Genomic DNA, 18,282 nt, shown 5'->3' on the forward strand with positions numbered 1-18,282 from the left:
CTGTGTTTGTCCCCCTAGCATTGTTTGACAACTGATGCTGGTGTGTTTACGTCCCCGTCACTTAGCGGTTCGGCAAAAGAGACCGATAGAATAAGTACTGGGCTTACAAAGAATAAGTTCCGGGGTTGATTTGATCGACTAAAGGCGGTGCTCCAGCATGGCCGCAGTCAAATGACTGAAACAAGTAAAAGAGTAGATGTTTGATTGTTGTCATGAAATTTACATCAAACTAAATAATTGCCCTACCTTCTTGGTGTTGAGTTTTCCAATACGGTTAAGAGCCAGTTTTGTCACAGGCAAGAATCTTGCCAGTACACATTCACACATGCACACACACACACACTTGCACACGCACACACACTTGCACACGCACGCTTCCACACACATGCACCCACACACACACAGAGGCACATATTTTGTTTTCAGAGACTATGAAAGTAGGTCTTGAGCAGTAGACTGTGTCATATTGTATGATGTGTTGTCGTTTGGTATGTTAACATGCTTGTCTTTTCTGAACTTAAAGTACCTTGAAGCATAATTTATGATGACTAATCTATAACACAGAACCTGTCCAAACATGAATTTCAAATATTTTTTTAGATTTTATCTTTTATCTTATATTTGCTTCAGTCATTGGACTGTGGCCATGCTACGGCATCGCCTTGAAGTATTTCGTTGAACAAATTGGCCCCATTATCATCATCATCATCATCATCATCATCAATGTCTAACGTCCACTTTCCATGCTGGCATGGGTTAGACAATTTGACTGAAAACTTGTAAGCCAGGGAGCTGCACCAAGTTCCAGTCTAATTTGGTATGGTTCCTACAGCTGGATGCCCTTCCTAATGCCAACCACTCCAAGAGTGTAATGGGTGCTTTTATGTGCCACCAGCACAGGTGCCATTTACATGACACTGCCAACAACTATGACTTTGATTTCACTTGGTTCGACAAGTCTTCTCAGCACAGCTTGGCCATTGCCAAAGGTCTTGGTCACTTGTCATTGTCACTTGTCATGTGAGGCCCAACGGTCAAAAGACCATGCTACCTGCAGTGGTCATGACTATGATTTCCCAGGGGCCGCTTACATGATGCTGGCAAATGTGTACTTATTTTCTTTTTAATACTCTGGCCGATGGCACGTAAGAAGCACCATTCGAGTGTGATCGTTACCAGCGTCGCCTCACTGGCACTTGTGCTGGTGGCACGTGAAAATAACATTCGAGCGAGGTCATTGCCAGTGCCACTGGACTGGCTCCTGTGCAGGTGGCACATGAAAAGGACCATTTGAGCGTGGCCGTTGCCAGTACTGCCTGACTGGCCCTCATGCCAGTGGCACGTAAAAGCACCCACTGCACTCTCAGAGTGGTTGGCATTAGGAAGGACATCCAGCTGTAGAAACTCTGCCAGATCAGATTGGAGCCTGGTGCAGCCATCTGGTTCGCCAGTCCTCAGTCAAATCGTCCAACCCATGCTAGCATGGAAAGCGGACATTAGATGATGATGATGATGATGATGATGATGGTACTTATACTATTAGTCACTTTTGCTGAATTGCTATCTTAAGAGGCCGTAAACAAACCAACACAGGTGTCAGACAGTTGTGGAAACAAGCACAGACACAAATGCAAATATAGATACATACACATACATATATATCGTGTTAATGTGTGTTTTTTTTAATGTTTAGTTAAAATAAAAACAATTTTACGTTAAGCTGATGGGGTCAGTAGAGTATAAGTTTATGTGTGTGTAGATGTATGTATGTATCTATATATATATACACACACACACACACACACACACACACAAACACGCACACACACACACACACACACACACTCTTGAAGTACTGTCCTTCTCAGTGCGTCTGGCTACCAAATTTCACTCATTAGGCATTTGTGACCCATCTCTGTTGAACCTGAAACCATGTGACTGTGAATCAACTTCTTAACCACCCAACCCCTGCCTGCTCCCCTTTGTTACTAATTTCATTTAGCATCTGTATTTCATAGCTGGTCTGTAAGTTTAAGCAGGTCTCCTCTCCTGTACCACCGCAAGTGTTATCAAATCAGTTTTTAGATATCATGTATGCTTTATAGCTATCAGATATCATGTTTAGCTTTGTACAACAACGTAAATTATATAAGCCTTGAGGAAATGTTCTAAATATTTAATTTGCTGGAAATAACAGCCAGGTCGCTCTCAAATCTCATTTTGCTGTTTAGAAAAAAGGGAGAGTCACATTAGATTATGTAGTCCTAGGTTAATGTTTCCTAACAAGTGTGTTGTCGGAAAAGTTTAATTAGTGACAAACTTATACAGGTGTAGTATCCCAACAGCGTAATTAGTCACAAAATTTTACAGGTGTCTCCTAAAATTCTCATGATCAGCATATTTTATGCATGATGTTTCACATTCACAGCTTGAACTTAAGCGTTAGTCCCATATTTTAGCCAGGCATATTTATTTTCACACACAATCTCAAATATGTTGTACTTAGCAGTTATACAATCTACATTTTTTAAAAAATATTTCCAATTAGGGACAGGTGTGGCTGTGTGGTTATAAAGCTTGTTCCTCAACCATGTGGTCTTGGGTTCAGTCCCACCGTGTGGCACCTAGGGCAAGTGTCTTCTATAGCTCCAGGCCAGCCAAAGCCTTGTGAGTGGATTTGGGAGATGGAAACTGAAAGAAGCCCGTCATTTACATGTGTATGTATATGTGTGTGAGTGTGTGTGTGTGTGTGTGTGTGTGTGTGTGTGTATATATATATATGTATGTATATGTGTGTGCGTATAAAATATAAATTAGAGATAAAACCACTATTATGCAGCTCAAACAGTAATAGACATAAACCAAAACATGAATAACAAATATTGTTTATTTTTATAAAACATAACTAGATCTCAAAATGTATAAAAATAAATTATCAATATATAATAAGTAAAAAACTACGTACGTTTCATGGCTACAATTAAATTCGAATTACAATTAAGTTTAAATTCAATTGAAATAAATTCGATTTAAATTTATAGTCAATCTTCAGGTTAACGATAATAGTTAAATAAATAAGCAAATAGAGTTAAACAATATTTATTTAAAAATGAATAAAATAATAATTTTCCTTATAGAAAAATCTCCATTAACTAAATTTGAAACTTAAAACATTAGGATTGTGTTCCAATGATCCTCATAAACAAGTTAGTGATTTCTCTCCACATTTCTGTGGGTGACACTTGTGGAAGATCTTTCAGATTACTCATCATATTCCATGGATGTTCTTCTGCTTTTAAAGCACCTGTGCCACTCAGAACATTGTGTATGACCCATTGCCTCATTGCCGTAAGCTTGCTGAAGAATGCTCAAGGTTTCTGTAGCAGACTTCCCAAGTTTAACGCAGAATTTCACGTTGTCTCTTTGTTCCTGTCCACAACAAAATCGCAGACTACAGCATACACAGACTACGCCGTTCGAGAATTTGGACCTGGAGATCTCCATTTCCAGTGACTTCAAGGGCCACCTCCCAGTAGTGTTGGGTGTCGACGAAGAGCCCTCAACTACAACAAGACGACCAAAGTTTTTTTTTTCCCAACATCTGGGGTCCCTCGCCCCTAAGCCCTATACCATCACCTAATCACCCTTACCCATCTTGTTGCTTAACACCAACAACAACAACTACACAGACTACAGCATACAACTTGCCTCATGAAGCATACTGCCTCATGAAGGTCACTGCTTGCTCTCACTGTCATGCAACAGTGTGCTGCCATCTGTTGGCACACTACAGAACTAGTCTGGGAACTTTTTGATACACACAACCACACACACACAAACACACGCACATAGAGGTATAGATGTACTCACATACACACACACCACAAACACACATTGAGATATAGATGTACTCACATACACACACACAGAGATATAGATGTACTCACATACACACACACACACACACACACACACATGTATTGAGGAATCTTTTAAATGTATATATTTGGTGAGAAATCTTTTACTGTATAGAACTGGACTTTCCAGTTCGATCTTTTATACCAAGACTGATGAGAATTTCTCTGCTTGATTTCAGGGTAACAAAGTTGTTGGAAGAAGCTCGTCAGAAGAAGATCACAGAGCAGCAGGATTGGCAGTCATCGATTAGTGATGAAGGGATCCTGACGAAAGGATTCAGCGCTGAAGAACTGGAACTTGACACAGAACACCGACATGTTCAAAGGCATGATTCTGAGGAGTACGTCACCTTGTAGCCGGTGTTAATGTTTGAGTGTGATGTGCTTGCTTCCTTAGTTTTTTTGCTCTCCCGATATATGTTGTATAGTTTGGAGTATTTTGGTATTTTTTTTTATTCTATTGATCAGTGGGTTACTTTTACTTTTTTTTTTATTTCTAAATTTTGTATAGCATCAAGATTTGCTTGTCTTTAATTATCATTAAAGACATCGTTTAATTAGTGTAATGCTGTCATAATTAGCAGATAGTCTATAAAAATATCTATCTCCCCATCGCCCCAAAAACTGTTGAATTTCAGTTGTACACTTAAGAATTTGTATCCCTAGCAAACATGTAAAGTTTTGAGTAGACATGACTATGAGGAAGACTTCAGTTGGTAGCTCAACATGTCAGAAATAGCAGCCAAATCTCCCTCAAAATACACTACCCTTTCATATAAGGACGTTTTGGATAATATATTCGCAGGGCACATTTTTGCTGAAAATCAATGGGATGGTTCTGGCAGGAATGTTCTCTGATGTGGGGTTAAACATGACTGTTGAGGAATCCAGGAATCAGCAACAGGTGGGCAACAGACGAGTAGTCTGTAAACCTTGAATTTGTTCTGGGTTAAACAATAGCTGTAGAGTGGAGCAGGGGTCAACAACTGGTAGACCACAGGGAAGTACTTTGTGAGCTTCAGATCTTCCTTGAAATCTTTTACAGATTTAATATATTTGTGGGTCACTGAGCATGGATGGCATTTGGATAATCTCTTGTGTTATGATTTGTATTATCTTTCCTTATATGACCATTGCCAGTGATGGAAATGCTGGTGGGATATTTGGGGATATTTTTATGTGTAAGATATCATATAATATCTGTGCGGACCTATTGGCGATCTTCTATCTTTTTACTTGTTTTGGTTAGTGGGCTGTGGCCATGCTGGGTCACCTCCTGGAAGTTAAACAAATCGATCGCAGTACTTATTTTTCATCAGTCTCTTTTGCCAAACTGCTAAGTTATGGGGATGTAAACAAACCAACACTGGTTGCCAAGCAGTTGTGGGGGACAAGCACAAAGACATGCAGGAAGGCAGGCAGATACATAGATAGATCATCATCGTTTAACATGCATTTTCCATGCTGCCATGGACTGGATGGTTTGACAAGGTCTTGCAAGCTGCAGGGCTGCACCAAGCTCCGGTGTCAGATTTGCATGGTTTCTATGCTGGATGCCCTTCCTAGTACCGACCTCTCTTTACAGAGTGTACTGGGTTCATTTTTGGTGACTAGCATTTGTGAGTTGTCCTTGGAAACATGCAAGACAGAAAAGGCAACATGAGGGGCTGGGGAAGTACTCTCTGTTAAGAGGGGAGTATTTGGGAGAGGAAAGTGGAAGTGGGTTGTTGATTTTAAGTCAGGTGTTGAAATGCTAAAGCATGATTGAAAAACAAGCAAAGGTGTCTTGCTGTAGAAGAAAGACATGGTTGAAGGAGATAAAAAAAAGGGTCAGCATAAGTGAAGATACAGACAAGAGGTCATGGGAAGAGAGGGGAGAGTGGATAATGTTTATAAGGGTTTTTGTAGGGAGCAACAGGTGACTAAAGATAGAGGTAGAGATATAGTAAATTGGGAGGTGCAGTTGAAGGGGATACTAGAATGCAGGTGGGTAAGGTGAGAGGTATAGAAGTGGCTCAGGAGGGGAAATAGATCAGAAAGAAATAGTAGCATGAGGAGCAGGGGAGAGCAAGATATAGAGGTACATAAGGGGTTATAGTAAGTGGGGCATGGTGAACAATATGAGAGGGCATTGAGAAAGAAAGCAGATAAGAGAGGTGTTAAGAATGGAGTATTGTGGAGGGGAGAGAGCAGTGATTGAACGCACAACAAAGAAGTACTGTATTTTAAAGTGTATAAAGGACCCTCGTGTATAAGGGACCCCTTAATTTTGGGGGCTTAAAATTTGGTTAAATGGTTTTGTAAGGGATTATAATACTATCCATGTATAAGAAATTCCCATATTTTTTAAACCTAATTTTTGACAAAAAAGGGTTCCTTATACATGTTAAAATACGGTAATTGGTGGAAATAGTATGGGCAGGGATTAATAATGAAGAATGGAAGTGGTTCTAAGATGGGAGGGGAGGTGGAATGTGACCAGAATGGAGGGGATGTGTTATGTACCAATTCTGCTCTCTGGTAATTAAAAAAGCTGAGTAGTAGCATAATTGGGGGGAGTGACAGTTGTCAGGATGAGAATCAGTGTGTGTGTGTGAAGGGGGAGGGGAATGTTTACTGTAATAGAGCAGAGGCAGGGGCAGGGCCCTGCACATATAAGCATAACAATGGTTTTAGGGTACCATTTTTCCTGCTGTATTGGATAGCAAAAAGCACCAACCATCTTGGTCCTTTGTCATCGCCTATGTAAGGCTCAGTATTATGGGATCAGCCTTTAATATTTTGTTCCATGTCTTCTTGGGTTTCCTTCTTCCACAAGTTCCATCCTCTTTAAGTGATCAGCACTGCTTTATGCAACTGTCCTCGTCCAAATGCATCATGTGACCAGACCAGTGCAGTCTCCTCTCTTACACATTACATCTTGTTCCTCTTATACCTAAATTTTCTCTCACTACATTAGCACTTTGTTGTATCTACACACTGACATAGTACAGAGCATAATAGAGTCATTCCTGTCTAGGCTTCACATGTTCTCTGAATTCAAGGTCAATATGTCACTACCATGTAGCATTACTGTATGTTGATAAGCATCATACAATCTGTCTTTCACTCAGAGAGAGAGAGAGAGAGACCTTTTGTTGCCAACAGAGTTAATGGCTCTCTAAACTTTCTCCATCCTATTCTTATTCTAGTAACTACTCTTTAAGAATATCCTCATCCACTGCTGATTAGGTCACCTAGGTAACAGAAACTATTACTACCTGTAAGGTGCCTCCACAGAATTTGAGAAAATCAGTCTCCTGTGTATCCTTGGTCTTCATGACACCTGTGCATCTTCCACATATAAGCACTACTTTCTCTGTTAACCTTTCTGTGATTTCACTACACCTTTTGTGTGTCCATATCTTGCTCCAGGTACACCATTTGAAATAACTGCCTACACCTTTCCTCCGTATTGAACAGAGCCATTTACCTGAAGCAGGTAGAATCCTGTCTGTTTTCTTGCTTAGTAAAACTGGTTTTTGCTAAGTTAACTTCAAGGCCTTTGTATTCCAGGTTTTGCTTCCACACCTGGAAAATTTTTTTATGATTCTGTTACAGATTCTGTTATGAGAGAAAGGTCATCAGCATTTAGTAGCTTCCAGGAGCAACCAACCTGGAGGACAATGATGAACAGAAGGGGACTAAAGAACTGAGCCCTGGTGAATGCCTACCTGCATAATAAATTCATCACTGCACCTCTGTCCATGGCTTGTACAGTTTTCACAAGCCATTCATTTATGCCTAGCTTCCTCAGAGACCACCTCCCATATCATGGAGTGAAGGGCTCTATCAAAGGCTTTCTCCTGATCAGTGAATGCCAAATACAATGGTTATACACTTAGCTAAATACTTCTGCAGTTGTCTGACCAGGAAGATAACACCAGGATTTCTACCTGACACAAAACTGCATCTCATGTAATCTAACTCTGTTTCTAAAGACTATAACTCTCTGTGTGACTTTCATTACCTGCTCTAGCAGTTTGATACCTCTGATACCTCTGAAACTATTTCTCTCTAAGGCATCTCCTTTACTTTTGTAGCAGTTAATGATAACACTGCCACACCAGTCATCGGGGTGATACCTTTCAGAATAACCTTGATTAACCATCCAAGTGTTTTAAGCATGTCAACAGTAATTCCCAATGGATCAGGGGCTATCCTTGTCTTCTGTCTTCTTGTCTCTTATATATATATATATATGAGGGAGAGTCAAAAATTATATGCACTCTTGTTTTTTCAATGTATAACTCAGCAGTTCACCATTACCATCTCTTGAGCTTGCTGAATCTTCTCATCAGTGGTGGAGGATGATGGGCATCCTTGTATTGTGCTAAAAGCCTCTGATGAATTTCAGCACCTGACACACCTTCCGACCAGAGAAATCGGATCACTGCTCTTTGTTCTTTGGTGGACATTGCTAGTGGAGTGGCCATGCTTACATTGTAAAGCCAGAAAGAAAAATGGTGCGATGAGGCTCAAACTTTGATTACGTGACCACAATAGTACCAACTATAAGCTCGCATGCGCAGAAGGCAGTGGGACAATAATAAAGATAATTTTTTACTTCCCCTCGTGTATATGTGTATATATATATGTGGAGGCGCAATGGCCCAGTGGTAAGGGCAGCAGACTCACGGTCGGAGGATCGCGGTTTCAATTCCCAGACCGGGCGTTGTGTGTACTTATTGAGCGAAAACACCTAAAAGCTCCACAAGGCTCCGGCACGGGGTGGTGGAGACCCCTGTTGTACTCTTTCGCCCCAACTTTCTCTCACTCTTTCTTCTGTTGGCGTCATTCGAAGGCTAAAGCAATGCGAAGCACATTGTGACCAGCGATGTGTAGCAACATCTGATAGCCTGGTCGGTCACGTGATATATATATATGCACATACACAGAAATGGCTTCCAAATGGTTTCTGTCTATCAAATTCACTCACAAAGTATTGGTTGACCCAAGGCACTTTTCCAAAGAACTGCATTGAACCCAAACCCATATGGTTGAGCTTAACCACACAGCCATTCCTGCACCTTATGGAGATAAACCAAGAACTGAGCCCATTACAAAAACGAAGTTGCTGATTCCTGGAATAGACATACCTACAAGACAATTTCCTTTCTCAATTTTAGTCTCAACCATTTCGTTTTACTCCCATTATTTATGTTCTTGATAGAGACGTGAACATCGTATAGTCTCTCGTCCCTTGTCTTTCTTTAACTATAAATTCAAAGCTTTGTATCTTGCTAAGAAAATTAATATTCAATTAATCTAACCCAAAGTAAAAATTCACTGTTTACTGTATTTTCTGGCATACAAGTTGAAATTTCCCAGCAAAAATTTAACAGCCGAAATAAGGTCGGCTGATTTACACATCAAGGCAACTTTGGAGGGTGAAAAATTCCCTTCCATGTGAAATGCATCAAGATTTGGAATGATAGTGATAATGTTTGAATGGTTACACATGTTTACACTATATACTATGTTGATTTGTATGCTGGAAAATATGGTAATGTTGGAATTTTGATAGGAGGTGTGGATGAATATCGGGGGTACTTTTGCCAAAAAAAAAAAAAAAAATCCTAAATCAGTTTGAGAATTCTTTGAAATCCAATCAAATTTGAAAAATAGATTAAATTTACCAGAATGTTTCTTTAGATTACATCTGATATATCTTTGGTAAAGATTCTCACTACTGATGTTATTGTGCTGTATAACGGTGTGTGTAGTGGTGCTGCTGGTTGTTACAGTTGTCGTTTTTTGCCGCTGCTGTTGTTCTTGTTGTCGTCCTCGCTTCACTTCTTATTGCACTCAATCATTCACTGACAAACCAACTTGTGTGCGTGTAACGCTGCATGGAGAACGTCACAGACATTATTTTTTTTTCTCACCCACAACCACCTCCTGTCAACCCACTCACCTGCTCTTTTTATTCACTTCTTTCATGGTGTTTTTTTTTTCTTTTACCTGCCTCACAAAACCATTTTTTTTTATTTATGTTTTTGTTTTCATCCCCTGCAATTAATCTGGCCAGAAATATTATTAAAAAGTTATTTGCTATTTTAGGGGATTTGTAGAATAAGGGTAAGTCATAAATAGAAAGGAAACTAATGCACAATCTAATTACTTTCTTATAACAATGCATGTTATAAGAAATAATACAGTTTGATGGTTTGCCTTGTATTTTGATATTTCAATATTTCGGGAATGTGTCTCCTTCTTAGAGAAATCTATGGAAATCTATAGTGTTATGTGCTGACTTCTTTGTACTACAGAGAAGTCAGCTCACAATAACATTTCTATAAAGATATCCTGAAAAAGGGATTGTAGCCCTGAAATATTGAAATACAAAATAATAGTTCTAACCAGTAACATGCATTATTTCTTATAACTTACATTGTTTTATAATAAAAAGAAATTAAAAACAGATATATCAGACAATGCTTCATACAAATTATACTACTCTAATCAGTGATTGTCAGATATGTCTGTTTTCTGTCTCTTTTTTGTTTTAGACACAAGAACTCACAGACACAGACACACATACACATGATAACATCTAAATGAAGATTTCAATTAGACAGTAGAACATCTCCCATTTCCTCTTCATGCAAAATAGGCATTGAGTCTAAACTGTTAGGAAAGATTGAGGAACTGTGGCATTCATACTTTTCCCATTATTGTCAAACACAGATAGGAAAGATATGAACATCACACTTCCTTACTTTGTTTCCCAGAATTTCAGGGTTAATGCCTACTAACTGGAGAAAGAAATGAAGAGGTGTATGTTTGTATGTACATATATTTGGCCATCCCATAAGTAATGCATACTGTTCTAACCTTGTCTACAGAATTTATACTTGTTTCTATCCAAACGATCTTGAAGACTGCGGAATAAATGATAATCAGATGGTGCAATGTCCAGCAAATATGTTGGGTCGAATATCATTTCCCATTTGAACTGTTCCAGCCTTTGGAATGTCATCCTTGCTGTATGTGGCCGAGCATTATCCTGATGGCAGAACACCTTTCATCTTGAAACCAAAGATGGTTGTTTTTCTTCTAGTGCTGACTTAGGCCAATCAAGCTGTTCACAGTAGATCTCCTTTGTTATCATTTGGTTTGGGTTTAAAAATTCTGAACCTTTCATATCCCACTACACAGATGACAACACCTTACATGGGTGAAGAGTGCTGGTGTTTTTCCTTTCCTTACCCACTGTCTTCAGGGCTTGACATTTTTATAGAGAACCCATTTCTCATCACCAGTCACTATTCGGTCAAAAAAAGGTCCATTTGTGAGACGTGACAGCAAGAAGAGCGCACATTCACGATTAGATTTGGAAAGTTTGTGAGTAACCCATTGACCCAATTTGCTGACTTTTCCAATGGCACGCAGATACTGCTGAATAGTTGAATAACCAAATCCATGCTTCTCTGCTTGTTCCTCAACAGTTGTAATGGGATTTTGTTCCACCAGAGTTTGCAGGACGTCCTCGTCAAGCTCTACAGATCTTCCAGGACAGGGCTTGTCTTCTAGGCTGTAGTTTCCAGCTTGGAATTTCTGGAAGGAACCAGTGTTGATACTGGCTTACGCTTATTATCCAATCCCCATATACTTCATTAATATTCCTCACACTTCCTGTTGCATTGTTGCTTTTATTGAACTCATAAAGCAAAATATGCTGAATATGCTCCTTTGTCACTTCCATTTTGTAAAAATAACTGTTAAAATTGAACTGCACTCTTCAAAACTTGCACTAAGAACAAGATAGAAATACTCCCTGCTTTTATAGCAAGTTGATGCAGGTAATTTATCCTGTCGCCCTCTGACTTTTAGTTAAAGCAATTGTAAAAAACTGCATTATTTATGGGATGACCCAGTGTGTATGCATGTATATATGTATACACATACATATATATATATATATATATATATATAGATGTATACTTTATTTGTGGGTTAACAAGGCTACCCTTGGTGTCATGTTGAAAGAGATATCTCTCGACATGAAACCAGTGGTATCCTTGTTAACTCTCAAATAAAGAATATTTATCCACCAGTGCAGTGTTGAGCACATATTCTCACTGTTTGATATTAACGTTTACATACATACATATATATATATATATATATATATGTGCATATATATGTATATAGATGTATATGTATATATATATATATATACATACATACATACACACATATATATATATATATATATTATGATTTACAATAAGACATAGCAATACTAATAAACTGCAGTTAGAACTCAGAACTTTAAAATAAAACATTAGGTGAGTACATGGCATAATGCCAATTAATAAATGGCAAAAGAACAGGAGTTACAGAATTACCTTCATTAGCTAACAGCTGTTTCTGCTATGTGAAGCACAGCACTCAGAACTGAATGCTTGTGTTCTTCATTTTGATAGGACTGAGGAAAACTATAGATTCAATACACATTTGATTATATGCACACACATAGAAATGTGCACATAAACAAACACACATGTGCACACACATAAACACATGCTCACAGACATGTGCACACGCTTAAACACATACACATACACACACAAATATGTACACATACATAAATACACAGATACACATGTGCACACATAAACACACACACACTCACACAGGCATGTGCACACATAAACACACACATACACAAAAATGTGCACTCAGATAAACACATACACAGATACATGTGCACACATAAACACACACACACTCACACAGGCATGTGCACACATAAACACACACATACACAAAAATGTGCACACAGACATGTGCACTCAGATAAACACATACACAGATACATGTGCACACATAAACACACACAGGCATGTGCACACAAAGACACATGCACACACATAAACACACACACACACGCACACACATAAACACACACAGACGTGCACATACATAAACAAACATACGTGCACCCAGGGATGTAAGTATAGAGTGCTAAGTTTGACTAGATAGAACGTGAGGTATTCATAAAGTAACAAATACATACACACACATGGATTCATTTATATACACTCATGTATGTGTGTATACGATGGAGACTACATATGGGTTTTGAGTAAAGAAGAGACAACAATTCTAGCCAAGTCAAAATGGTAAAAGGAGAACAACATTTCAAACAAACTCAACCAGTTGGACTGGAAATAAACACACCGTAAGCCTTCAAAACAAACACAAAGCTAGTTGGAAGACATAGATGTAGAACTGGTTACCTACATATAAATGTGTGTGTGTATGTGCATATATATGTGTGTATGTATGTATATCTGTGTGTATGTAAATATATACACACACATATATATACACAACACATGTACATGCTTGCATACATATTTTATATGTTGCTAGATTATTTGGTTAGAATTATATTCCTTTAGGTCAAACACACACACACACACACACACACACACACACATGCGTTAGTGTTAGTTATGTTTCTGGCAGAGAATGGTGGGCGGGTGGCCAGTTAATTTTCCTACCTACCCTCTGTCGTTGGTACCAACAGCCTCTGCTCTGCCGTGCTACATACAGGTGACGTTTTCTCAATGTTTCTTTTAAGTTTCTTCACCATATTTACTACTCTGATCTCTGTTTGATGATTTCCTCACATCCTCTTCTTCTTCTTCTTCTTCTTCTTTCTGTCACTCGTTTTCCACTCAAATTCTCCAAACATTTATATAACAAGCATGCACTGTACCAAAAATGTTGGGAGTGAATGGCTGTTCGAAACGGACGAAAGAATTTACAATTGAAATTTTTCAGCTGAGTAACTTCATGGAAAGAATTTGTATGATGTTTACATTTACAACGTGCTCTGGTTTCTTTGATCTCCGTTTGTCATCGGTTTGTGTTATTTCTTGACATATATATTTCTTTACTACCCACAAGGGGCTAAACATAGAGGGGACAAACAAGGACAGACAAAGAGATTAGTCGTTTACATCGACCCAGTGTGAAACTGGTACTTTATTTATCAACCCTGAGAGGATGAAAGGCAAAGTCGGCCTTGGCGGAATTTGAACTCAGAACGTAACGACAGACGAAATACCGCTAAGCATTTTGCCAGGCGCGCTAACGTTTCTGCCAGCTCGCCGCCTTTTCTTGACATATAGGGTAAAGAACCTCCTACCGGTCATGAATGACCATGCAATTGTACCTAGAAAGGTCCCTCTGAGGCAGAAGTCCGAATACGGTTTTTTATGGAAGATTATCAGTCGCCCATGCATTACTAGTCTCCCCTCCTCTCCACACCACTGATGTTGTCCAAGGGAAAGGCTAAGGCCAAAACAGCTTAGCACCATTGATGCCACAACTCATTTCAGCAGCTGAGTGAGCTGGAGCAATGTGATATAAAGTGTCTTATTCAAGAACACAGCACACAGCCTGGTCCAGGAATTGAACTCACTACCTCATGATTGAAAGGCTGATGTTCTAACCACTAAGTCATATATTGAAGGTGCATGGTCCTGTAATCAGGGTGTGGCAATCATGATCTCAACATTGTGAGTTAAACCAGTCAGCAGAATCTGCATGGATGTCCATTTAAATATATATATATAAACTCATGAGGTATATATATGTAGGTATGTATTTATATATGTACATATATTTATATGTGTACACACACACACACTTACAACACATGTATAATGTGAAATGAAGTGTTTCACTCAAGAACACAATATGTGTGCTTGGTCCAGGAATTGAAACCACAATCTTATGATGATGAGTCCAACACCCTAACCACTAAGCCACATGTCTCCACTCGTATTTCCATACCCTATAAGCAACATGTCCTATTGTTCAGTAGGTTTGACACCTGGAGTCCACCTTACTCTGAAAAACTGGTAAAGATTGGTAGATTGTCAAAAGGAAGGGTATCCAGCTGCAGAATGCTGCCTCAAAAAGTCTCATTCAGCTCATACCTGGATAGAAAAAGTGCAGATGAAATATGTGATAGACTGATTTTAGTCTGGAGCCATGCATACATGGAGGAATAAGACAGCTTTTTATCTTCATCATCAGCATCATCATCATTTTAGCAAGCACTTTCCATGTTTGCATGTGTTGGATGGAGTTTATTTGGGGCAAATTTTCTATAGCTGGATGTTCTTACTGTCCCCAACCCTCACCTATTTCCATGGCTAGATGTGTTCTCACAAAATAATGGAAAGGACTGACATTGCCTGCATGTTTGTCACAATCATTTTACAACTGTCATACGATGTTAAAATAAGGTGACACACACACACACACACACACACGCATGCACGCACACACACACACACACACACACATGATTGGTCTCTTTCATTTTCCATCTACCATATCCACCAACTAAGGTTTTGGTCAGCCAGGGCCATAATAGGAGATGCTTGGCAAAGGTGCCACATAGTGGGACTTGAACCCAAAGCTATGAGGTTGGGATGCAAACCTCTTACCACTCAACCATGCTTTTGCCTTGATGACTATAATAATGACGATAATCAGGGATCAAATCCAGTGCAATTAAGTATAGGTGTAAACTTGATACAAATTTTTCCTCCATTTTCTGTAAAGATGATAACAGTCAGTGACAAAATATTTAAAATATTTTTTTAAATGATTCATTTCAGATATGGGTACATATTGAAGAGTTCCCTTTTTTCTTTCCCCTCCATCATCTAGTGGCTGTATGTATGAGTGCAAACATTTTCTGTTCATATTCTACGTGGGTGTCTACATTCTGTTTTTGATGACGTTGTGGCTGGAGTTGCTGGTTGTTCTCGTTTTGCCAGATCGAATGTATTTCCTGAGCTGGGATGGAACCTAACCGGCCACTCTTTGTATTTCTAGCATGGCATGTTAAAGAAATAACGGTCCCCTTTCTAGAAATCAATGGTAGTTGGTGTGGTGTGTGTGTGTGTGTGTGTGTGTCTGTCTGTCTGTCTCTACACACATACATAAACGTTTGTATATATAAATGTACATGCATCTGTTGTGTGTACAAGTGTGTGTATGTATGTGTGTATGTATACACACAATTACAAATATAAATATATGTGTATGTGTGTGTATATATATATATATATCTGTATGTATGTATTTTTATTGATATAGGCGCAGGAGTGGCTGTGTGGTAAGTAGCTTGCTAACCAACCACATGGCTCCGGGTTCAGTCCCACTGCGTGGCATCTTGGGCAAGTGTCTTCTGCTATAGCCCCGGGCCGACCAATGCCTTGTGAGTGGATTTGGTAGATGGAAACTGAAAGAAGCCTGTCGTATATATGTATATATATATATATGTATGTGTGTGTGTATGTGTGTATGTTTGTGTGTTTATCCCCCTAGCATTGCTTGACAACCAATGCTGGTGTGTTTTACGTCCCTGTCACTTAGCGGTTCGGCAAAAGAGACCGATAGAATAAGTACTGGGCTTACAAAGAATAAGTCCCGGGGTCGATTTGCTCGACTAAAGGCGGTGCTCCAGCATGGCCGCAGTCAAATGACTGAAACAAGTAAAAGATAACGATAAAAGATAAAGATATATATATATCCAAGGAATCTAATGCTCTTTACTTGGTTTTTCCTTGGGGCTGGCCAGATTGGAGCAATCTCAAGATTAATCAGCTGAAATTGTGAGGATGATCCGGTTCTTGACTGAGGATAAAAGGCTTCGAATGACCTGTCCTTGTTTTTTTGTATCATCTATCTGGATGTTTTGTTGTCCCTTTTTGTATCACCTAGTTGTCTGGATGTTTTGCGTTCTTGTCCTATTTTGTATGTTTATATATATATATATATATATATATATATATAAACATACATACAAATACTTCACAGATATGTATATGTGTGTGTGCATATAAATATGTATGGACTGTTGATCCTAAATATTGCTGGCACATAGTGTTAAACTAACAGCTGAGCCTCAGGCAGTCTAACATTGTTACATCAAGCAGATTGCTTCCATGCTACAGATGAGTTGAAAGGACTGTGGCTCTGCCCTTTGGAGCAATGACATGAAAGACCTTAGTCTTTGTTCATCTGATACAGATGGTCCTGTACATTGGGTGGCAAGACATTGCCAATAATCCTGGCTTTGAGTGCAGTTGCTTGCATCTTCTTAGTTGCTTCAGATTGCTTTGAAGGTAGCATGCCATGTTTTCTTGGATCTCTCTCTGTGTCTGTCTGTCTCTCTCTCTGTTTGTCTGTCTGTCTCTATCTCTCTCTGTCTGTCTCCCTCTCTCTCTCTTATCTCTCTCTTGTCTCTGTCTGTCTCCCTCTTGTCTCTTTCCCTCTCTGTCTCCCTCCCTCTTGTCTCTCTCTCCTCTGTCTGTCTGTCTCTCTCTCCCTCTTGTCTCTCTCCCTCTTGTCTCTCTCCCTCTCTGTCTGTCTCCCTCTTGTCTCTTTCTCCTCTGTCTGTCTGTCTCTCTCTCTTGTCTCTTTCCCTCTCTGTCTGTCTCTCTCCCTCTCTGTCTGTCTCCCTCTTGCCTCTCTCTCCTCTGTCTGTCTCTCTCCCTCTCTGTCTGTCTCTGTCCACTCTCTTTCTTGTCTCTCTCTCTCTCTCCTTCTTCCCTCTCTGCCCCCCCCCTCTGTACGTGTACACATCGTATAGCAGTCTTGAATATTCATCTTTTTGGCACTTAGAAAACATGACCTGCAAGTTTCACTCTTCTTTCTGCTATAGTCTCCTGCAGGTTGTGCAGACTGGTTCTTCTCTATACCAATGCCTCATGTGGACAACACAGTCTTGTACCAAAGGTCTCATTCTCTTCATCCGAAGTAAGAACCAGAACCAGAAACTGTCACAGCTTAGACTTCAAAAACCTACAACTTTCCAGCATCTTGCCCAGAAATCTACAAGACACAGATGTGTATGAATCGGGGCACACAAACTATTGTGGTACACAAACAAGTCCTGGATCTTCTGGTTGTAATGTTCATGCATGGAGAAGCCAAAATTTTATTTTAATTCACTCCAATGTCATAAATGGAGTTTAACGCAGGTGTAATTCAAATACTTTTACTTCCGACACATGTTTCGAAGATTTCACTGATAGTATTCCAAAGGAATAAAATGGTGTAAAGCAATGTAATCTTCTCTTCAGGAAAGTGAAGAAATGAAATACTGAAAACAATATTACAGGAATTAGAACCAATCTAGGTCAGTCAACACTATCTTCATGGACAAAAATAAGAGAACCGTCAGGAAAAGGCACAAACAAGCAGAACAATAGAAGACAGACTGCAGGAGTAGGGACAAGGAAAAGAAAATCCTGAAGTGAAAAATAAAGACACCAGGAAAATG

The 18,282-nt window shown here is 39.3% G+C and overlaps 1 protein-coding gene across 20 annotated transcripts in view; it reads left to right on the forward strand.

Moving 5' to 3' along the window:
- The window catches only part of LOC115218076 (unconventional myosin-IXAa), a 446,542-nt gene that overhangs the window by 304,800 nt on the left and 123,460 nt on the right, over nucleotides 1–18,282 (forward strand). For 19 of the 20 annotated variants that reach the window (XM_036508006.1, XM_036507996.1, XM_036508003.1 and 16 more), the window contains one exon: nucleotides 4,097–4,258. In XM_036508006.1, coding sequence (XP_036363899.1) covers nucleotides 4,097–4,258 — 162 coding nt within the window. The remainder of the gene's footprint in view (nucleotides 1–4,096; nucleotides 4,259–18,282) is intronic. The other variant, XM_036507998.1, reaches the window with a different exon arrangement.

The sequence above is a fragment of the Octopus sinensis genome, linkage group LG12 (assembly GCF_006345805.1).
Source record: "Octopus sinensis linkage group LG12, ASM634580v1, whole genome shotgun sequence".
In the NCBI taxonomy this organism is placed as follows: Eukaryota; Metazoa; Mollusca; class Cephalopoda; order Octopoda; family Octopodidae; genus Octopus; species Octopus sinensis.